Source organism: Nerophis lumbriciformis, linkage group LG33, assembly GCF_033978685.3.
Source record: "Nerophis lumbriciformis linkage group LG33, RoL_Nlum_v2.1, whole genome shotgun sequence".
Classification (NCBI taxonomy): domain Eukaryota; kingdom Metazoa; phylum Chordata; class Actinopteri; order Syngnathiformes; family Syngnathidae; genus Nerophis; species Nerophis lumbriciformis.
Genome location: NC_084580.2, coordinates 23799493 through 23819782, shown reverse-complemented (window position 1 = coordinate 23819782; position 20290 = coordinate 23799493). Strand labels below are relative to the sequence as shown.

Below are 20290 nucleotides of genomic sequence, written 5' to 3'. Positions count from 1 at the left end.
GGGGGGGGGGTTACCCACATATGCGGTGCTCTCCAAGGTTTCTCATAGTCATTCACATCGACGTCCCACTGGGGTGAGTTTTTCCTTGCCCGTATGTGGGCTTTGTACCGAGGATGTCGTTGTGGCTTGTGCAGCCCTTTGAGACACTTGTGATTTAGGGCTATATAAATAAAGATTGATTGATTGATTGGCTCTATTTGTATTTAGTGCATACATGTACGCATATATGTCGTGTAGTAGATGAAACATTGTTAGTCATTGTTTGTATCCGGATACATTAGTCTGAGCGCACTTTATCAAGTCTTGTGCTAGTTAGCTTAGCTTGCTAGTTAGCTTAGCTTGTTAGCTGCTTACAAAGAGACGCGGACGTTATCAACACATCGCTAAGTAGAGATCAAACGTGAGTGTAAAGTGTTGTGATTGTGGGAAAATGTGCGAAAGAACGATAGCAAAGTATGAGGAGGAACTTTGTCCAACAAAAGAGGAGAAGGAGCGACAACATCAACTACTGGACGCTGTTTTCAAGAAACATCAAGTTGTGTTACACAGAACAGGTTTGTTGACTTCTTACTCTCACATCTTTACTAACTTTATATTTCATTAGTAACACTTTTCTTCAATAGGAAGATGCTTTGTCTTGTGGGGATGATGCAATGCTTTCATTTAGATTCTTCATGAAACGAGACAGTTTGAGGTTGATGTTCCTCTCAGTTTGTAACAATGTGTGATTGATTGATTGAAGGACTTATGAGAAGTTTGCATAGGAAAGGGTACACTTTCATCACGGTACACATTCACTGCTACAAGAAAGCCTGACATGGTTTCACTTGAAATATTTGTTCACTCACACAGAACACAGTACTATGTAGAACGTAGCATTTAAAATACAAATATACGGCAAGAAAATAAATAAATATATAATTATATTCCCAGTTACGAGTAGCCACAACCTGTAATGTCTTTTCAAAGCAACTTTGAAGGAAGTAAGGGATTTACACTCCTTTATGGCTATTGATACAGAGTTCCACATGTTGGTGGTATAGCAGGCAAACAAATTAGAACCTTTTTTGGAGTGAAATCTGGGTTGAATGTGATTCGTACAACTACCTCTGGTGTTATAATGGTCAATATATTTAACATTTTGGAAGTATCTAGTCAGCTGCATGGGTATTTTAATGGAATGGTGTATGATATCAGATTGATACCCAAATTTCTGATTTAATCCAAAACTAATGTAAAGTATCAAACAACAGAAGAATTAGTGATTATTACATTTTAACAGAAGTGTAGATAGAACATGTTAAAACAGAAAATAAGCAAATGTTAACAGTAAATGAACAAGTAGATTAATAATCCATTGTCTACCACTTGTCATTTAATAATTTTGACAAAATAATAGAATATAAATGACACAATATGTAACTGCATAAGTCAACAGACTATTTTAGGAGCTTTTGTTTGTTTACTTACTACTAAAAGACAAGTTGTCTAGTATGTTCATTATTTTATTTAAGGAAAAACTTGCAATAATAAACATATGTTTAATGTACCCTAAGATTTTTTGTTAAAATAAAGCCAATAATGCACTTTTTTGTGGTATCGAAAAGTATCGAAATACATTTTGGTACCAAAAGTTGGTATCAGGACAACACTAGTAAGAACATAATTCGTCGGTTGATTCTTTGAATACCTTTGTAGTCATTTTTTCATTGGAGAGATTAGTCTCTACGATGCAGCCAAGATAGGTAATCTCATTTTTGTTTGTTATAATATTGTCACCCACTTTGACTGTGAAGTTATCTACTTTTCTGAGGTTAGGAATTGACCCAAAGACCTGTGTACTTGCAAGTACCAGCGTGGGTCTTAATTTGCCAGTTTGTCATTGAAAGCCTTGCTAGTCTAGGTCTTGAGGATTGTAGCTTTGCTTGTTTTGTGGCCGTCAGCCTCGGTTCTATGTTCTTTGCGGGTATAGAAAATGATGGAATGATCACTTAAGCCCCATACAGTAGTTCCACTTGTGGTGATCTTAGACTGGTCAGAAGTAACAACGAGGTCTATGAAGGTTTAAAAGGACTCACTCACCCTGGTAGTTTGTTTAATGAGTTAAGTGAGGCAATGTTGGTGGCACAGCTTAGTGAAGGTTTTAAAAAATGGGTGCATCCTTTCAGGACATATCTGTGTTCCAGTCCCCAAGAAGATGTAAACCTGTATCAACATGTTTACACAAAACTCACACACTCACCAAATACATTTTATACTGTAATCAAATCTAATTAAAGTAAACATTTATTTTCAATAATTAAAGTAGTCAACACTTGATTTATTAGAAGATCATAAAGGTGATTGACTTTCCTTCAGCGTGTTGTAGATGGTCTCCAATTCCTAAAGAGGAATTGTTGATGGAGATACTCCATAAAACACCACTTAGTAAAACATGTTTTGGTAAAAGTTCCTTTTGGCCCAGCCAACAAAATGACCACAAAAAAGTATTTTGCATGATGACAAAAACATACTATTTAAGTGATTTTGGAATTAGATTTTTTATTTCCATGATATTGAAGTTATGGTAATGACTATGTCATTACAAGATTGTGGTTGAGTTTAGAGATAACGTTTAGGTGTCATAGACCGTATACACAATAAAATATTTACACACTTTACATCAGTGAGTGTAAAGTTAAGAATGCCTCAATCAATGCTGCTTCATATTTGTAAAACACTTTTCAAATTGCCCCCCATCAAATTTCCAAGTCCATTTTCGTACTCACTTTTTAATACATTTTAGTGGCTGGGACAAAAAGAAGTATTTCTCGTATTTTTATTGGTTGTTTTGCTACACATTTTAAACACAACACACAAATATTCTCACTGTGTTAAGAGTGTCAGTCCAAAACTATTTCTATTCTCTCTTAATCTTATTTATTTATTTACCCAACAGACGTCCAGCAGCCCCCTCACATGAAAGAGGAAGAGGAGGAAGTGTGGATCACTCAGGAGGGAGAGTGTCTTCTAGGGCAGGAGGAGGATGATGTCAGCAAGTTTCCACTGACTGTTGTCTCTGTGAAGACTGAAGAGCATGAAGACAAACCACCTGAGTCCTCACAGCTTCATCACAGTCCAAGTAAGCACATATCATTTTATTCTCAGGGCATTCAATCCATCACAACTGGACTGTTCACTTTGTCTTAGAAGACGTTTGTCCTCTCATCCAAGTAGGCTTCATCACTTCATGCTCATAGACTTAAAGTCTTGAATCTAATCACTGGAATTTAGAGGGGAACTGCACTTTTTGGGGGAATTTTTTCTATCGTTCACAATCATTATAAAAGACATGACGATGGATATGTATATTTTTTTAAATCACATTCTAACTCATAAATGTAAATAAAAGTCCACTTGCAATGGAGCCAATGGGAGGTCCTCTATAACCATCCAAAAAGCGGCAACAATACTCCATTTGCATTTTGTGGCTTGAATAGCAAGCAAGTATTAGTGATATTGTTATTATAAGTGCTAACGCAGACAAACTATTTATAGCTTGTGTGTCTATGTTGACATCTCCGGCTGGTGAGCTTCTTCCTCGCCTCGGTGCTGGTGAAAGATTATTCCAGAATCGTACCTCTCACCTGGATAGCAGAAGGATGAGGACGTACTCTGACAAGTTGGTACCCTTTGACAGCCAATTTAGACCCGAAAAGACACTTGGCTTCACTCCCCTATTCCGTGCGACGATTATGAAACATTCTTCATCTAAACAGGAATATAACAACATTCTATCAGTCTCCATCATAGTGACAGCAGACCTTGTACAGTAAGTGATGTTTTATTATGTTTGTTGGCTCTCAAGAAGTCTGCAGTGTGTAATATTCAGTGATGTTAAAAAAACAAAAACAAGCGTGATGCATTTTTTAAATGAATGCGCTTATGAGCAAAACTACGTAAATATTACATCTTTTAAAAAATATGCCTTTCAAGACAGCGTACAGAGCTATGCATGAGGAATGGATGAGTGACGGACCAAAATAATACACTAAGGGGGGTAACATGAAACCACCAACACAAGTCCTGATGGTTAAAGGCCTACTGAAACCCACTACTACCGACCACGCAGTCTGATAGTTTATATATCAATGATGAAATCTTAACATTGCAACACATGCCAATACGGTTTGCTTACTAAAGTGCAATTTTAAATTTCGCGCGAAATATCCTGCTGAAAACGTCTCGGTATGATGACCCCTGCGCGTGATGTCACAGATTGTAGAGGACATTTTGGTACAGCATGGTGGCCAGCTATTAAGTCGTCTGTTTTCATCACAAAATTCCACAGTATTCTAGACATCTGTGTTGGTGAATCTTTTGTAATTTGTTCAATGAACAATGGAGACAGCAAAGAAGAAAGCTGTAGGTGGGAAGCGGTGTATTGTGTGTTGTGCCGGATAACGCACCCCCGCCGTAGAATGCACCCCCTGACTGTTGTGCCGGATAACACAGCCGGTGTTTCATTGTTTACATTACCGGAAGATGACAGTCAAGCTTTACCATTGGCCTGTGGAGAACTGGGACAACAGAGACTCTTACCAGGAGGACTTTGAGTTGGATGGGCAGACGCGGTACCGTGAGTACGCATGCAGCTGTGGCTTCCAAACATTTGATCGCTTGCCCGTACGTGCGTGCCGCTATGTGCATGTCACGTACGTAACTTTGGGGACTTTGGGGAAATATATGTGCTGTATGAACTTTGGGGAGGTGAACGGTACTTTTGGTTGTGGGATTGAGTGTGTTGTGCAGGTGTTTGAGTTGTATTGGCGGGTTATATGGACGGGAGGGGGGAGGTGTTTGTTATGCGGGATTAATTTGTGGCATATTAAATATAAGCCTGGTTGTGTTGTGGCTAATAGAGTATATATATGTGTTGTGTTTATTTACTGTTTTAGTCATTCCCAGCTGAATATCAGGTCCCACCCGCCTCTCACAGCATCTTCCCTATCTGAATCGCTCCCACTGCCCTCTAGTCCTTCACTCTCACTTTCCTCATCCACAAATCTTTCATCCTCGTTTAAATTAATGGGGAAATCTTCGCTTTCTCGGTCCGAATCGCTCTCGCTGCTGGTGGCCATGATTGTAAACAATGTGCAGATGTGAGGAGCTCCATAACCTGTGACATCACGCTACTCGTCTGCTACTTCCGGTACAGGCAAGGCTTTTTTATCAGCGACCAAAAGTTGCGAACTTTATCGCCGATGTTCTCTACTAAATCCTTTCAGCAAAAATATGGGAATATCGCGAAATGTTCAAGTATGACACATAGAATGGACCTGCTATTCCCGTTTAAAAAAGAAAATCGCATTTCAGTAGGCCTTTAAGTGGGTGAAAGCTGCTTGGCAAGGGCTTGGTCAAGAAATGATCCAGAAATCTTTCCGGGTTTGCGGGATAACAAGCCCAGATGAATCACAGGATGGTGAAATAGGAGTGCTGAAAGCAGGGGGCATTATACATGACGCTTGCGAAGAGTTGTCAGAGAAGAGCAAGGCACTGGTAGAGAATCAGGGTGATATACATGGCCTCCTCAATCAGCTCCTGAGACAAGATGACACAGATGACGACCAAGACATAGTCGTAGAAACTGATGAGAGTGATGAGCAAGCGGACACAGACGAATTTATTTCAAACGACGGTGCTGTAGTTTTGGATGTACATGTCGGACAAGGTGACGGAGAAATGGACGACGCTGAAGATGAAGAGGTCTTAACAACTGATGGATCTCCACAGGATGTAGTACAAGTACCGTAGTAGATGTCCATCAAGGTGCAGTGGGGGAAGCCTCTGTCAGTAATGCCGACAGGAACATTTTCAGTTTGTTCAAGTTCAAATGATATTTTCTCTCTGGCCTCACGGATGTTGTTTACCTTGATTGATAATGTTTGTTGTTACAATCGTAGTCAAGAATTAAAGTAGCATGTTTTATTTTCAATTTGTTTTTCATGCATTTTTACATACAGTATGCCAAGGGTAGCTCAGTTAATTCCCGATAATTCTTGATTATACGATATCTCTTTCACCGCACGATAAAGGAATACAGTGTGTAACATTAGAGGAGGAGGAGCCAAGCAGCGGTGCTGTGATTGATTGACCAATCAGAGACTATCCCGGTGCCGTGATTACCCAAACACCGGTGTATGGCCGTAGCCAATAGAACGAGGCTGTTGAGTTTGCGTTTTATCGCCAATCACGATGTATCGTATGGACTTTTATTCCTGTATTAGATAAACGTATTTGTACTAGATCAGGGGTCGGCAACCTTTACCACTCAAAGAGCCATTTTGACCCGTTTCACAAAATCAAGAAAACAATGGGAGCCACAAAATTCTTTTGAAATTAAAAATGAAATAAGACTGCATATAAAGTTTTTTTTTGCTTTGTGCTATGTATAAAGCAGACACGTGGCCTGCGAGTTTACCCTCCTGATTTTTCCGGGAGACTCCCGTATTTCAGAGTGACTATTCTATTGTATGTCTGCTGATCTTCACCATAACAACCATAATAATAAGGGCGTGCCGTGATGGCACTGTCTTTAGCACTCTCTACAACCTGTATAAACAGCCCAGTCACATGTTACATGAGGCTTCTGCAGACACACACAAGTGACTGCAAGGCATACTTAGTCAACAGCCATACAGGTCACACTGAGGGTGGCCGTATAAAACAACTTTAACACTGTTACAAATATGCGCCACACTGTGAACCCACACCAAAAAAGAATGACAAACACATTTCGGGAGAACATCCGCACCGTAACACAACATAAACACAACAGAACAAATACCCAGAATCCCATGCATCCCTAACTCTTCCGGGCTATATTATACACCCCCGTTACCATTGCGGCATTAAGCGATGTCATGATTATCTTTACATCACACTCAAATTTATAAGCGCATGCCTAAATTTACCGCATGCCTTTGGTAAGAAGAGGTGAGAAGAGGTTTTAAATGAATTACCGCCGGTGCGCTAATTCAAGGAAATACGGTAGGCATAATAATGTGTTAATTCCACGACTGTATATATCCGTATCGGTAGTTAAAAGTTGGACGATATCGGCAAAAAAGGCTTTATCGGACATCTCTAATTTTAATAAGTGGTATGACTGTGTGTAGTCAGTCGGTAGAGCTTCTGTAACTAAGACAAATCCACATGTGTGACACGTTAGCCTGGTGAGAATGTTTCTTACCACCCAGCCACCAATGTATGCGACACGGTTGTCCGGTAAGGGACAGTTCTGAGGTGGTGTTCAGTTGGCATAGTCATGCTGGACAAGAACTCTTGGAACCACGTCAAAGGCATCTGGAATGTTGTCCTCCGAGTCCTCCGTCATAGGGAGGATCTTAGTGTTGTCTTGTGCTGTGGCATTTCCAGTTTTGCTGGGTTCAATGCCAGCTTGGCCTAGATTGAGTGGAATTGCTGTGTGTTGTTGCAGCCTCCTGTTTATAATAAGAGAAGAGTACATCAATAAGACACCCTCATCTTACATTATTATTGACATATACATATACAGTTATTAATATTGTATTTCTTGAAATGCCTATGCCTATATAAAAGATGAAACAATTAAAATGTTTCTCTTCATTTCCATCCATCCATTTTCTACCGCTTGTCCCTTTTGGGGTCGCGGGGGGTGCTGGAGCCTATCTCAGCTGCATTCGGATATTGTCAATTATCAACACACAGCACATGATTTATGAAGGTAAACAAATGTAACAAACAATCCTTGATGTGATGATTAAAAAATGAGTGAGTCATTCAAATATATATTTGGTATCATTTTTAAAGTTTAAGTCCCAACAAGAGAGAGAGATTTATTGATTGATTGATTGATTATCGGCTTACGGTACAGCATTGGCGTTGTTAGGCATATTTTAGGGGGGCTCAAGCCCCCCTAAAATATTCTTAAGGCCCCTTAAATAATTTGGTGTTTTTTGTTTTTTTTTACAAATACATGCCGGCATAGTCATTATAAAGTGGCCCGAATATGAGTTTAAATAAATAATCATATAACCTGTTATTATTCACCCAGTTTCCCCTCACTTCGTAGCGTAAGGTAGAGAGCCCCTTTAGTGCGTCGGTATCCAATCCATTCCACTTGTTCATATAGTAAATGCCCACATCACTCAAATTCCAGTCCGCATTTTCTCTGCGACCTTGCTTGCGGTCCTGCAGGTGTACGAAGCACATTATCTTCCTTTACAATGAGCGAAGCTGCACAAAACCTTGTGTGTGCAATTGTAAATAATTTAGTTTTTAAGTTTTGTGTTTCTTGTAGAATCCATATAAAGTAATATACATTAGCCTATTGTTAAAATAATGAAAAAAACATCATTAAATATATTTGTTTTATTGTATTGTTACATTAATAGCTGTTGTATTATTATAGGATGGCTTGTTAAACATTTCATAGGATTTTCAGAGGGAGGAAAAAACAAGACATTTAATATAAAATGTAAAATGAATAAATACATAAAAATAAAAATAAAACAAATGGTTAAAAGCCATCGTCCCGGGGAGCATTTCATTTAGTCTCGTGCAATTTTTAAAAATAATAATAATAACAATGAATAATTTCTAAGTCCTTGTTTGCCGTTTGTGAATTTTTGTGCTTGCGCGTAACGTTCGCTCGCATCCTGTGCATCTCCTGGGGGGTAAGCCCCCCCTGTCCTTAAAAGCTAGTGACGCCCCTGCGGTACAGAAGACAAAGTTCCAGCCAGGATCCTTGACGTCATATGCAACCCAGCTCGTGCGAGCTAGATTTTTCATACGCAAAAGTCGCTTTCTTAAAGTGAAACCCAATTTCCTACATAAAAATATTAATTAAATCTTGGAAAATGGTAAAAAGTACAATCAGCCTAAAATTAATATCTTTATTGGATAAATTAAAGTTGTTTTAAACAAGCCCAGTTTTTTTATTTATTTTATTTACTTATATATGTATTTTTATTTTAATCTCATTTGTATTGTGTCTTATTTTTCAAAGTCTGGTTGGAATGAGCATTGTATTTAATTTGATGTCTTTTATATTCCTATGTAATTGTTTAACTTGCTGTAAAATATTGAATCGTATTGTGTTGAAAGTGCCTTGATGTGTGTGTGCATTGTGTATGTATGTTCAATTATTACAAAAATACAAACAATAACAAATAAAAACGTTTTTTGTGTTTTGAAAAGAGTGTTTTAAACGCTTAGACGCTACAATATGACTTATGTAAAATGTTCATCTTGTTTGTTGTGTATTGTTCCTATAAAGTTTGTGTGTGTATTATAATAAAGCTGCTTCAAAAACATGACGTCACCCTCGCTAGATTCACTTTTATTCTTGTAATATGACTTTTATTTTGTTAATATTCATGTGTTAGCTGCAGTGGAGGAACTGCGTGGCTGTCAAATATTTGTCTCCTCCTCCAGAAACTTCTGTCAAGTCACGTGATTTCCCGATTTGATATAAAAGCTCGTTTCCGCCTTGGCGTCATTTCATGTTTACTCGTCAAGCAAGTTGTCGTCGCCTTGTTTTTCTCTGAGGATTAAAACTAGAAACTTTTTTATTGACTTGTGCACTTGTGACATTTAATGATGAACTTGCTTTTCTTCTTTCTCCTAGTTGTACAAACACACAGCGTGACGCCTGGTAAGTCCACTTTCTTGACAACTTTATACACCTCATTCCTACATGCTCATTTCATCCTAAATACTTCTTCTCATTATTATTGACGCTCTTCTCTTTTCACCAACATCAATCAGTCAATAGTTTGCATCTTCATTTGTTGCTCAAACTTTTCATGAGTCAAACTTGTTCAAGTTGTCTCACTTTAACAGGAAACTACATCAAACTTTTTACTCTAGCATTTCCGGTTTCACTTTTAAATAGGAAAATAACAATAATTAATCCAGGAAACAATCAGTAGTATCAGTTATAAGATGAGATGTAGATCAGAATCATTTAATGTACACAAAAATTACTCTATTTTTGGGAATTATTCTGAAATAATGGATATAATTGACCCCCAAAGGGACAAGCGGTAGGAAAATGGATGAATGGATTATTGTTTGTTTGTTTATTGAGGATCCCCATTAGTCGACGCACAAACGCCAGGCTAGTCTTCCTGGGGTTCTTTTCAAAAGTACAAAATAAAATAATAATACACAGATCCAGTTACAAATAAAATAAAATAAAAATAAAAAATTCTCCAAATAATAAAATAAAATAATAGTACACAGATCCAGTTACAATAAAAGAAAGGAAAAAGGGAAAGAGAAAAAAAAAAGTTCTCAAACTGATAACATGAAAGATGAACTCTTAAGTCTAAAAAGTGACTTTACATGTTTCTTAAATGCTTTTTTACTGGGAAAAGTCCTAATATTTAAATGAAGAGTATTGTAATATTGTTGTTGTATTCCATTGTAAACATCCCATAAGGCGCTGCTATATTTCCATGCTTTGGCAGTGACATCACTAGTTTGAACTTCCCCTCACCTAGAAAAACGACTTTTACTTCTCTGCTAGCAATAATGTCATATATTTATTTGACACTTACAGTTGGAGAAGGAAATAAGTCAAGTTATTCATGTGTGTGGTCTTAAAGTGAGGTATAAATATGAAATATTGTCTCTTAGAACAGGAAGTGATTGTTTACTGTGAGAAGCAGCAGTGTTTGAAGTTGAAATGAAGACAACATCATTTCAAATAGGAATTGTTCAACATGAAACTAAACAATCAAATGTTGTTTTTCTGCCTTTTGTCTTTCAGTGATTCATTCACTCAAGTATTTCACCACTGCATCCTCTCAAGTTCCAAACTTCCCAGAGTATGTGGAGGTTGGTTATGTTGATGAAGTTGAGATTAGTTACTATGACAACAACATCAGGAAAACAGAATCCAAACAGGACTGGATGAACAAAATCACAGCAGAGGATCCAAACTACTGGCAGAGACAAACAGAGATCAATGTTGTTAATGAACATGACTTCAAAGACAACATTGAAAAAGTCAAGAAGCTTTTCAACCAAACTGGAGGTTTGTTTATGTTGAACTTTCTACTATTCTAATATATTTGATATTTGTATACTGTATTAAAAACACACATTACTGCACTGATATACCTTGTCTCTGTCCATCCCATAATAACCTACAACAAAGACATGTAGTGTGTTAGTTTCACTCTGCTTTACAACACTTTGTGTCTCTCAGGTGTTCACACTTTCCAGAGGATGTCAGGATGTGAATGGAATGATGAGACTGATGAGGTTCAAGGTTGGGAGCAGTACAGTTATGATGGAGAAGATTTCATATCGTTGGACATGAAAACATGGACATGGACTGCAGCAAAACAACAAGCTTTCCCCACCAAACTCAAGTTGGACCAAGACATATTTAGACTAGACTACTTTAAGTATTATTACACTGAGGAATGTCCTTCTTACTTGAAGAAGTATGTGGAGTATGGGAAGAAGGTCCTAATGAGAACAGGTAGAAGCACACCTTGTACTTTCACCTTTTAACATGTTAGCACTCCCCCTATAGGAACATTACTGACATTACACTTTATACTCTTTTCTCTTCACCTCCTTTTTCTCTCCATCTTTACCTCCATTCTCTCCATCTTTACCTCCATTCTCTCCTTTTCTCTTCATCTTTACCTCCATTCTCTCCTTTTCTCTTCATCTTTACCTACATTCTCTCCTTTTCTCTCCATCTTTACCTTCATTCTCTCCTTTTCGCTCCATCTTTACCTCAATTTTCCTGCATCTTTTCCTTCTTTTCTCTCATCTTTCTCTTCATTTTCTCCTTTTATCACCATCTTTACCTACATTCTCTCCTTTTCTCTTCATCTTTACCTCCATTCTCACCTTTTCTCTTTATCTTTACCTTCATTCTCTCCCATCTTTACCTCCTTTCTTTCCCATCTTTACATCCATTCTCTCCTTTTTTCTGCATCTTTTCCTTCTTTTATCTCATCTTTCCCTTCATTTCTTCCTTTTCTCTCCATCTTCACCTCCATTCTCTCCTTTTATCACCATCTTTACCTTTTATTCTCACATTTTCTCTGCATCTTTACCTCCATTCTCTCCATCTTTACGTCCTTTCTCTCCATCTTTACCTTCATTCTCTCCATTTCTCTTTACCTTCATTCTCTCCATCTTTACCTCCTTTCTCTCCATCTTTACCTTCATTCTCACCTTTTCTCTCCGTCTTTACCTTTATTTACTCCATCTTTACCTTCATTCTCGCCTTTTCTCTCTTTTTACCTACATGTTCTCCTTTTTTTCTATCTTTACCTCCATTGTGTCCGTTTATCTCCATCTTTACCTTCATTGTCTCTTTTTTCTCCAACTTTACCTCCATTCTCTCCTTTTTTCTCCATTTTTACCTTCATTGTCTCCTTTTCGCTCCATCTTTACCTCTATTTTCTCCTTTTTTCTGCATCTTTTCCTTCTTTTCTCTCATCTTTCCCTTCATTTTCTCTCATCTTTCCCTTCATTTTCTCCTTTTCTCTCCATTTTTACCTCCATTCTCTCCATTTCTCTTTATCTTTACCTCCTTTCTCTCCATCTTTACCTCTGTTCTCTCCCCTTTTCTCCATCTTTACCTCCTTTCTCTCCATCTTTACCTCTGTTCTCTCCCCTTTTCTCCATCTTGACCTTCATTATTTCCTTTTCTCTCCATCTTTACCTCAATTTTCTCATTTTTTCTGCATCTTTGCCTTCTTTTCTCTCATCTTTCCCTTCATTTTCTCTTTTTCTCTACATCTTTACCTCCATTCTTTCCTTTTATCACCATATTTACCTTTTATTCTCACCTTTTCTCTCCGTCTTTACCTTCATTTACTCCATCGTTACCTTCATTCTCGCCTTTTCTCTCTCTCTCTTTACCTACTTTTTCTCCTTTTTTTTCTATCTTTACCTCCATTTTGTCCATTTATCTCTCTTTATCTTAATTGTCTCCTTTTCTTTCCAACTTTACCTTTATTCACTCCATCTTTACCTCCATCTTCTCTCCACGTCATCGTCCATCCACACGTCACTTCCTGGGCAGAGCTTCCGGAGGTGTTCCTCCTCCAGAAGACGCCATCCTCTCCGGTCAGCTGCATGGCGACAGGTTTCTACCCCGACCGAGCCGACTTGTTTTGGAGGAAAGACGGCGAGCAGATCTTCGAGGACGTGGAGCACGGAGAGCTGCTCCCCAACCCCGACGGAACCTTCCAGATGTCGGTGTGGCTGAAAGTGGAGGTGACGGCCGAGGTGGAGGGCAAGTACGAATGTGTGTTCCAGCTGTCTGGCGTCGAGGAGGACCTGGTCACCAAGCTGGAGAGAAGAAGCATCCTGAGCAACGCAAGCCATGAAGGTGAGAAAGACACATGTTGAATAGTGTCAATGTAACCACCTGATGTTCCTTCATGGGACTTATGAAGCAGCTGTCAAACAAATCAATCATACCATACCAACAGGCAACGTGAGCCTCACTGCCACGCTGGCGGTCCTCGCTGTGGTGGTCCTCTTGATCATCATCATCATCTTCATCATCAAGCGTCGCCGAAGCAGACAAGGTGAGGGACACAAATGTTTCCTCTCTGCTGTCATTCATGAGATGTGAATTTCACCTGCTTTCTCTTTCATTTCAGCCGAATACGATGCAGCTGGTAAGTAAAACATCTTCTCTTTCTTGGAAAGCATAACAATAATAATAATAATAATAATAATAACTGGGATTTATATAGCGCTTTTCTAAGTACCCAAAGTCGCTTTACATGTAGAACCCATCATTCACACCTGGTGGTGGTAAGCTACTTTCATAGCCACAGCTGCCCTGGGGTAGACTGACGGAAGCGTGGCTGCAATTTGCGCCAACGGCCCCTCCGACCACCACCTATCATTCATCATTCAATTCACCGGTGTGAGTGGCACCGGGGGCAAAGGGTGAAGTGTCCCCGCCCAAGGACACAACGGCAGCGAATTTTGGATGGTAAGAGGCGGGGAGCGAACCTGCAACCCTCAGGATTCTGGCACGGTTGCTCTACCCACTATGCCATGCCGCCCCGACAAAGCAAAGCAATAAACAAAGCAGTGGTGAAGCATCACTCACACACTTTGTAAGTTTACCCCCACAAAGATTGAAATATCATTTATTACATATTCATCTTTGTTATACACCTTTATGTCAGGTATATTCAATATAATATTGACTTTCTGTTTCTCTTACCACCAAAATCCTGGATTGTTGGTATCTTTGTAAGGGTCAACTTGCAAACTTCCTGTTTTAAGGTGTGATGTAGACACGTGTTACAAGTTTAGCAGGAAAATAAAAGCTTCCCTCCATTAGGAGTATATTGATACTGGTGTAAGCACACGCAATAGAAAGTATCACAGACAACTTTTGATGAGTCGTAATGATAATGAACATCAAGGGCCTGATCTACTAAAGGTTTGTGTATTAAAATATGTGCAAACCTCATCTACTTAATTTGTGTGCAGAGTCTCTGAAATGAGCAAAATAGAGAGCACAATCCATTTAGCGTGTCTGTCTTCATGTATGTGCAGAATATATGCTAATTATCAATCCCCCACAATAGTAGGAGGAGGAGATACAAATGTAACTAAATGAGGCAATTCCTGAAGGAATTGTGTGTGAATGCTCCAATGCTGAAGTTGAACTGAAATGCTGACAGAATGTAGTATGAATGTAAGAATAGTTTGAATGTTGGAATGGTTAGAATGTTGAAGAGTTTGAATTTCCAGGAAAACCGGAATTTGGATTGAAACTTGGGAAAGTGTTAGTTTGAATGTCCAGGATGAGAGAAATGTGTTAATGTTGGAATGATTTGAATAGATTGAAAAATGTGGGAATTGTGCAACTTGGAAAAATGTCCCATTCATTTCAATGGGAAATTCCTGGAAAATTGGGAATGTTTTGGAAAATGATTAGGAGCATGAATGTCCTGAATGAGCAGAATTTGTTGGTGTTGGAATTGTTTGAGTAGGGCAAGAAATGTTGAAGTAGTAAATGGTATCAGGGAATTTTGGGGAAATTTGCATTTTTTTGAAAATGGTAAAAAACGTGAATGGTCTGAATGAGTTGAAATGGTTGGTGTTGGAATTTTTCAAATCGGTCGAGAAATGTTGAAAAAGTAACATGTTGAATTGAGAAATAGTATTCCTGGAATTAGTTTTTTGTCTTGATTAAGAGGAATGTTTGACAGTAGAATGGTTGAAATGCGTTGAAAAATGTGAAAGTAGTCACCAGACAAAAGGGTGGAAATGGGGCTTTGGAAAACCAGGAATTCTGGAAAATCCTGAAATTGTTTTTAACTTGGAAAAAGGGAAATTTGAATTTCCAGGAAGGTGGAATGTGTTGAAGGTGGAATGGTTTAAATAGGCAGAAAAATGTGGAAACGGTGGAAGTTTGAAAAATGGCCAATTCATTTTGAATGGGGAAAAATGTCCCGGAAAACCTGGAATTCTGGGAAATCTGGGAATTTTTGGGAATTTTTGGAATTTGTCAAGGGAAAGCCCGCGATTCTCAAATAGGCTGAACAGTTTGAAGTTGGAACGGTTTGATTCGGGTGAAAAATATGGAAGGTAGAATGCGCCAAAATCTTAACAAGAAGAAGAAGTTTAATAATAAATAGATGCATTTTGGTGTAGAAAACCACGTGTGAATGTTTGGAGCATTCACACAATTATTTAGCATCTCACACAGAACAGACTCAAGAATAAAGACCAAGAAGCCAGCTAAAAAGAAGAAGATGAAATGGGCAAAGTGAAAGGAAACCGAGGCATGGCACTAATGGGACACTTACCTGACTAAGACACTGGAGGGCTGCTTGCACATGAGCCTTGAAGCCAAGCTTAAAGGCCTACTGAAAGCCACTACTACCGACCACGCAGTCTGATAGTTTATATATCAATGATGAAATCTTAACATTGCAACACATGCCAATACGGCCGGGTTAGCTTACTAAAGTGCAATTTTAAATTTTGCGTGAAATATCCTGCTGAAAACGTCTCGGTATGATGACGTCACGGATTGTAGAGGACATTTTGGGACAGCATGGTGGCCAGCTATTAAGTCGTCTGTTTTCATCGCAAAATTCCACAGTATTCTGGACATCTGTGTTGGTGAATCTTTTGCAATTTGTTCAATGAACAATGGAGACAGCAAAGAAGAAAGCTGTAGGTGGGAAGCGGTGTATTGCGGCAGGTGTTGTGCCGCATAACGCACCCCCGTCGTAGAATGCACCCCCTGACTGTTGTGCCGGATAACACAGCCGGTGTTTCATTGTTTACATTCCCGGAAGATGACAGTCAAGCTTTACCATTGGCCTGTGGAGAACTGGGACAACAGAGACTCTTACCAGGAGGACTTGAGTTGGATACGCAGACGCGGTACCGTGAGTACGCATGCAGCTGCGGCTTCCAAACGTTTGATCGCTTGCCCGTGCGTGCGTGCCGCTATGTGCATGTCACGTACGTAGCTTTGGGGACTTTGGGGAAATATATGTGCTGTATGAACTTTGGGGAGGTGAACGGTTCTTTGGGCTGTGGGATTGAGTATGTTGTGCAGGTGTTTGAGTTGTATTGGCGGGTTATATGGACGGGAGGGGGGAGGTGTTTGTTATGCGGGATTAATTTGTGGCATATTAGATATAAGCCTGATTGTGTTGTGGCTAATAGAGTATATATATGTCTTGTGTTTATTTACTGTTTTAGTCATTCCCAGCTGAATATCAGGTCCCACCCGCCTCTCACAGCATCTTCCCTATCTGAATCGCTCCCACTGCCCTCTAGTCCTTCACTCTCACTTTCCTCATCCACAAATCTTTCATCCTCGCTCTAATTAATGGGGAAATCGTCGCTTTCTCGGTCCGAATTGCTCTCGCTGTTGGTGGCCATCCATCCATCCATCTTCTTCCGCTTATCTGAGGTCGGGTCGCGGGGGCAGCAGCCTAAGCAGGGAAGCCCAGACTTCCCTCTCCCCAGCCACTTCGTCCAGCTCCTCCCGGGGGATCCCAAGGCGTTCCCAGGCCAGCCGGGAGATATAGTCTTCCCAACGTGTCCTGGGTCTTCCCCGTGGCCTCTTACCGGTCGGACGTGCCCGAAACACCTCCCGAGGGAGGCGTTCCGGTGGCATCCTGACCAGATGCCCGAACCACCTCATCTGGCTCCTCTCGATGTGGAGGAGCAGCGGCTTTACTTTGAGCTCCCCCCGGATGGCAGAGCTTCTCACCCTATCTCTAAGGGAGAGCCCCGCCACCCGGCGGAGGAAACTCATTTCGGCCGCTTGTACCCGTGATCTTGTCCTTTCGGTCATAACCCAAAGCTCATGACCATAGGTGAGGATGGGAACGTAGATCGACCGGTAAATCGAGAGCTTTGCCTTCTGGCTCAGCTCCTTCTTCACCACAATGGATCGATACAGCGTCCGCATTACTGAAGACGCCGCACCGATTCGCCTGTCGATCTCACTATCCACTCTTCCCTCACTCGTGAACAAGACTCCGAGGTACTTGAACTCCTCCACTTGGGGCAAGATCTCCTCCCCAACCCGGAGATGGCACTCCACCCTTTTCCGGGCGAGAACCATGGACTCGGATTTGGAGGTGCTGATTCCCATCCCAGTCGCTTCACACTCGGCTGCGAACCGATCCAGTGAGAGCTGAAGATCTTGGCCAGATGAAGCCATCAGGACCACATCATCTGCAAAAAGCGGAGACCTAATCCTGCAGCCACCAAACCAGATACCCTCAACGCCCTGACTGCGCCTAGAAATTCTGTCCATAAAAGTTATGAACAGAATCGGTGACAAAGGGCAGCCCTGGCGGAGTCCAACACTCACTGGAAACGGGTCCGACTTACTGCCGGCAATGCGGACCAAGCTCTGACACTGATCATACAGGGAGCGAACCGCTGCTGGTGGCCATGATTGTAAACAATGTGCAGATGTGAGGAGCTCCACAACCTGTGACGTCACGCTACTCGTCTGCTACTTCCGGTACAGGCAAGGCTTTTTTATCAGCGACCAAAAGTTGCAAACTTTATCGTCGATGTTCTCTACTAAATCCTTTCAGCAAAAATATGGCAATATCGCGAAATGATCAAGTATGACACATAGAATGGACCTGCTATCCCCGTTTAAATAAGAAAATCGCATTTCAGTAGGCCTTTAACCAGTTTGGAGACTTCGTCTTAGACTAGTCAGGAAGTAGAAGAGCAGAATTCTGCTTCTGATTGAATTGCCAGCTGAAAAGATGTGATATGAGTGAAGATGCACCTTCTGGATGGACTTCCTTCACCAGAGTGAGGTGTTGGCTTAGCATGAGCAGCGTAAGCAGCTCACGGTGCGTTTTGTGCTCCCACAGCTGGTGACGCTGGTAACGAGCTCTCAGAGAGACGTGAAGGCTGAAGGCTGAGTGAGACACAGCAGTCGGCACACAGTGAGGACTTTTCTTTTTCATGCACCTCCAAATGTTCTTCTGACTTTGTGTGAAGATGATGTTCACTCTGCCACATGCTAACATCTGCACTTGGATTCACCTGCTTTGCTGAGTCATCTTCTTTCTCCAGGATGCTTTGTGCACTGGAACACAGAGAGATGTCTCCATCGCTGAGGGACCTCATCACACTTGGACATTTATGCACTAATTGCTCCTCATCTCATCCATCATGTCTTCTTTGGCTCTTTATGGCTGAGAAAATCTGCATTTTTCAACAATATTTTGCCAGTCAATCACGTTGATGTTGATCTTTGTGTCCATGTAGTTGTGATGTCATCATTTGGGGCTCATGTGTCATCACATTGACAAGGATTTCTTCTTTCCTTTTCAAACCAATAGACAGCTGCTTATCAGTGAATATCACCTTGTGTCACATGTCATCATTACTTCTACTAATATTTTGGAACAATAGTACCATTTTTAAGTACTTTAGTATGTTAATGTTAATTGTTTATGTAACATTTAAGAATGATGATTATGAGAACTGCTGTCCGGTTGTTATATCTTGTTTTCTGATGACATTAGTCTCATTTGCAATGCAGTTGCACTTCCAAGACCATTAGATGGCAGCACTGTATAACTATTTATGGTTTATTGTCAAACTAGAAAGTGGCTTTTTTCAGGAAGAGGAATTTGTTAGGTTGCGCCCTACAAAGATTCAATACTGTAAGTATTGTCCTCATTACACAGAACTGTAAAATTCTAACTATAATCTTAGTTGTAGTTTCCTTTACCAAATTCCAAGGTGCTGAAATCGCCATGTAAAATCGCCCATGCTAATAGTAGCCTGTCTATGGCTAATCCTATGTAAATTAGCATTAAGCTAGCGCATTTTGAAAGAGTGTAACATTACTTTACGTTTGAGTGTTTTTTTATGAAGCACACTTTGTTGGTGTTGAAAATGGCAACATGACTTAGAGGAAGTTTGGTTGAGTCCGGCCTGAGTGCTGCTTGAGTGATTGTTTACGTGTTTAGTCTGAAAGCAGACATGACGTCACATGCAACAAAGGTATGGAACTATGGCACCGTTTGATTTTACGTGAATTGATAGTACCGAGGGAATTTGGTCATTACCTACAAAAGCACTGAGTTGGGTAGCCAACCCTACCAGTTAGTGTGACGGAGGGGGACAGTGACACAACATTTTTATGACAAAGCGTTGCAAAATATTTATATTTTTTTAAACAATTTGCTGTTTTTCCGTTCCTTTTTGCATAGTCATATTTTTGCTTGATTGCCAAAGATGGCGAGGATGTCATTTGGGAAGTAAACAAGGTAGGCTGTTCATATTCTCTTGATATTCAGTGTTTTACGTGTACTATGTTTCATGTACATTCTGGGTGTTTTATTCAGTAAAAACTTGTCAAATACAATCCTGTTTTGGAGGTGGTTTGTCATTACACACATGATAACACTTGTAGCTTGCAGTCATGCAAAACAAGTATTAAATGATCTTAAGCCTTTACCATGTCCGAAAAGTCAAAAATATTTTGTCAAATGTCGACAGAATGAATGAATGACAGAGCTCTTTATTAAAATACAATATTTAATGAAAATCACAGCAAATTTAAGAGAATCAAATAACATAATTCACCTGTTCTTCTGTTGATGCTGTAACCCCTTCCAGGATTCTAGAACCCTGGAAGGGGGGTATGTAGTGGAATTTCTGACCTGAGAACCATTTTTCGTGTCTGTCAAGAATGTCTGCTCGTTTCTTTCTTTTCCATTCCGAACCATTAAAGGACCATATGTGG

General features: G+C 40.0%; 2 protein-coding genes across 4 annotated transcripts in view; one reads left to right on the top strand and one right to left on the bottom strand.

Moving 5' to 3' along the window:
- LOC133575696 (uncharacterized) overlaps window positions 1–20290 on the bottom strand; it is a 459465-nt gene that overhangs the window by 178509 nt on the left and 260666 nt on the right. The window lies entirely within an intron of this gene.
- On the top strand, window positions 429–19909 carry LOC133575735 (major histocompatibility complex class I-related gene protein-like). Its single transcript, XM_061928540.2, has 10 exons — window positions 429–554; window positions 2939–3121; window positions 9650–9676; window positions 10796–11062; window positions 11237–11515; window positions 13082–13390; window positions 13494–13592; window positions 13668–13685; window positions 18402–18476; window positions 18607–19909. Exons 1-9 carry the CDS (start codon window positions 431–433, stop codon window positions 18443–18445), a joined length of 1350 nt encoding a protein of 449 aa, XP_061784524.1. The 5' UTR covers window positions 429–430; the 3' UTR covers window positions 18446–18476; window positions 18607–19909.

Bases quoted from the DNA above. Each gene is read 5' to 3' on its own strand.
- LOC133575735 (XM_061928540.2), top strand. From the start codon at position 431: ATGTGCGAAAGAACGATAGCAAAGTATGAGGAGGAACTTTGTCCAACA. The intron at 555-2,938 runs GTTTGTTGACTT...TTTACCCAACAG, and splicing joins AGTTGTGTTACACAGAACAG to ACGTCCAGCAGCCCCCTCAC. The intron at 11,516-13,081 runs GTAGAAGCACAC...CTTCCTGGGCAG, and splicing joins GAAGGTCCTAATGAGAACAG to AGCTTCCGGAGGTGTTCCTC.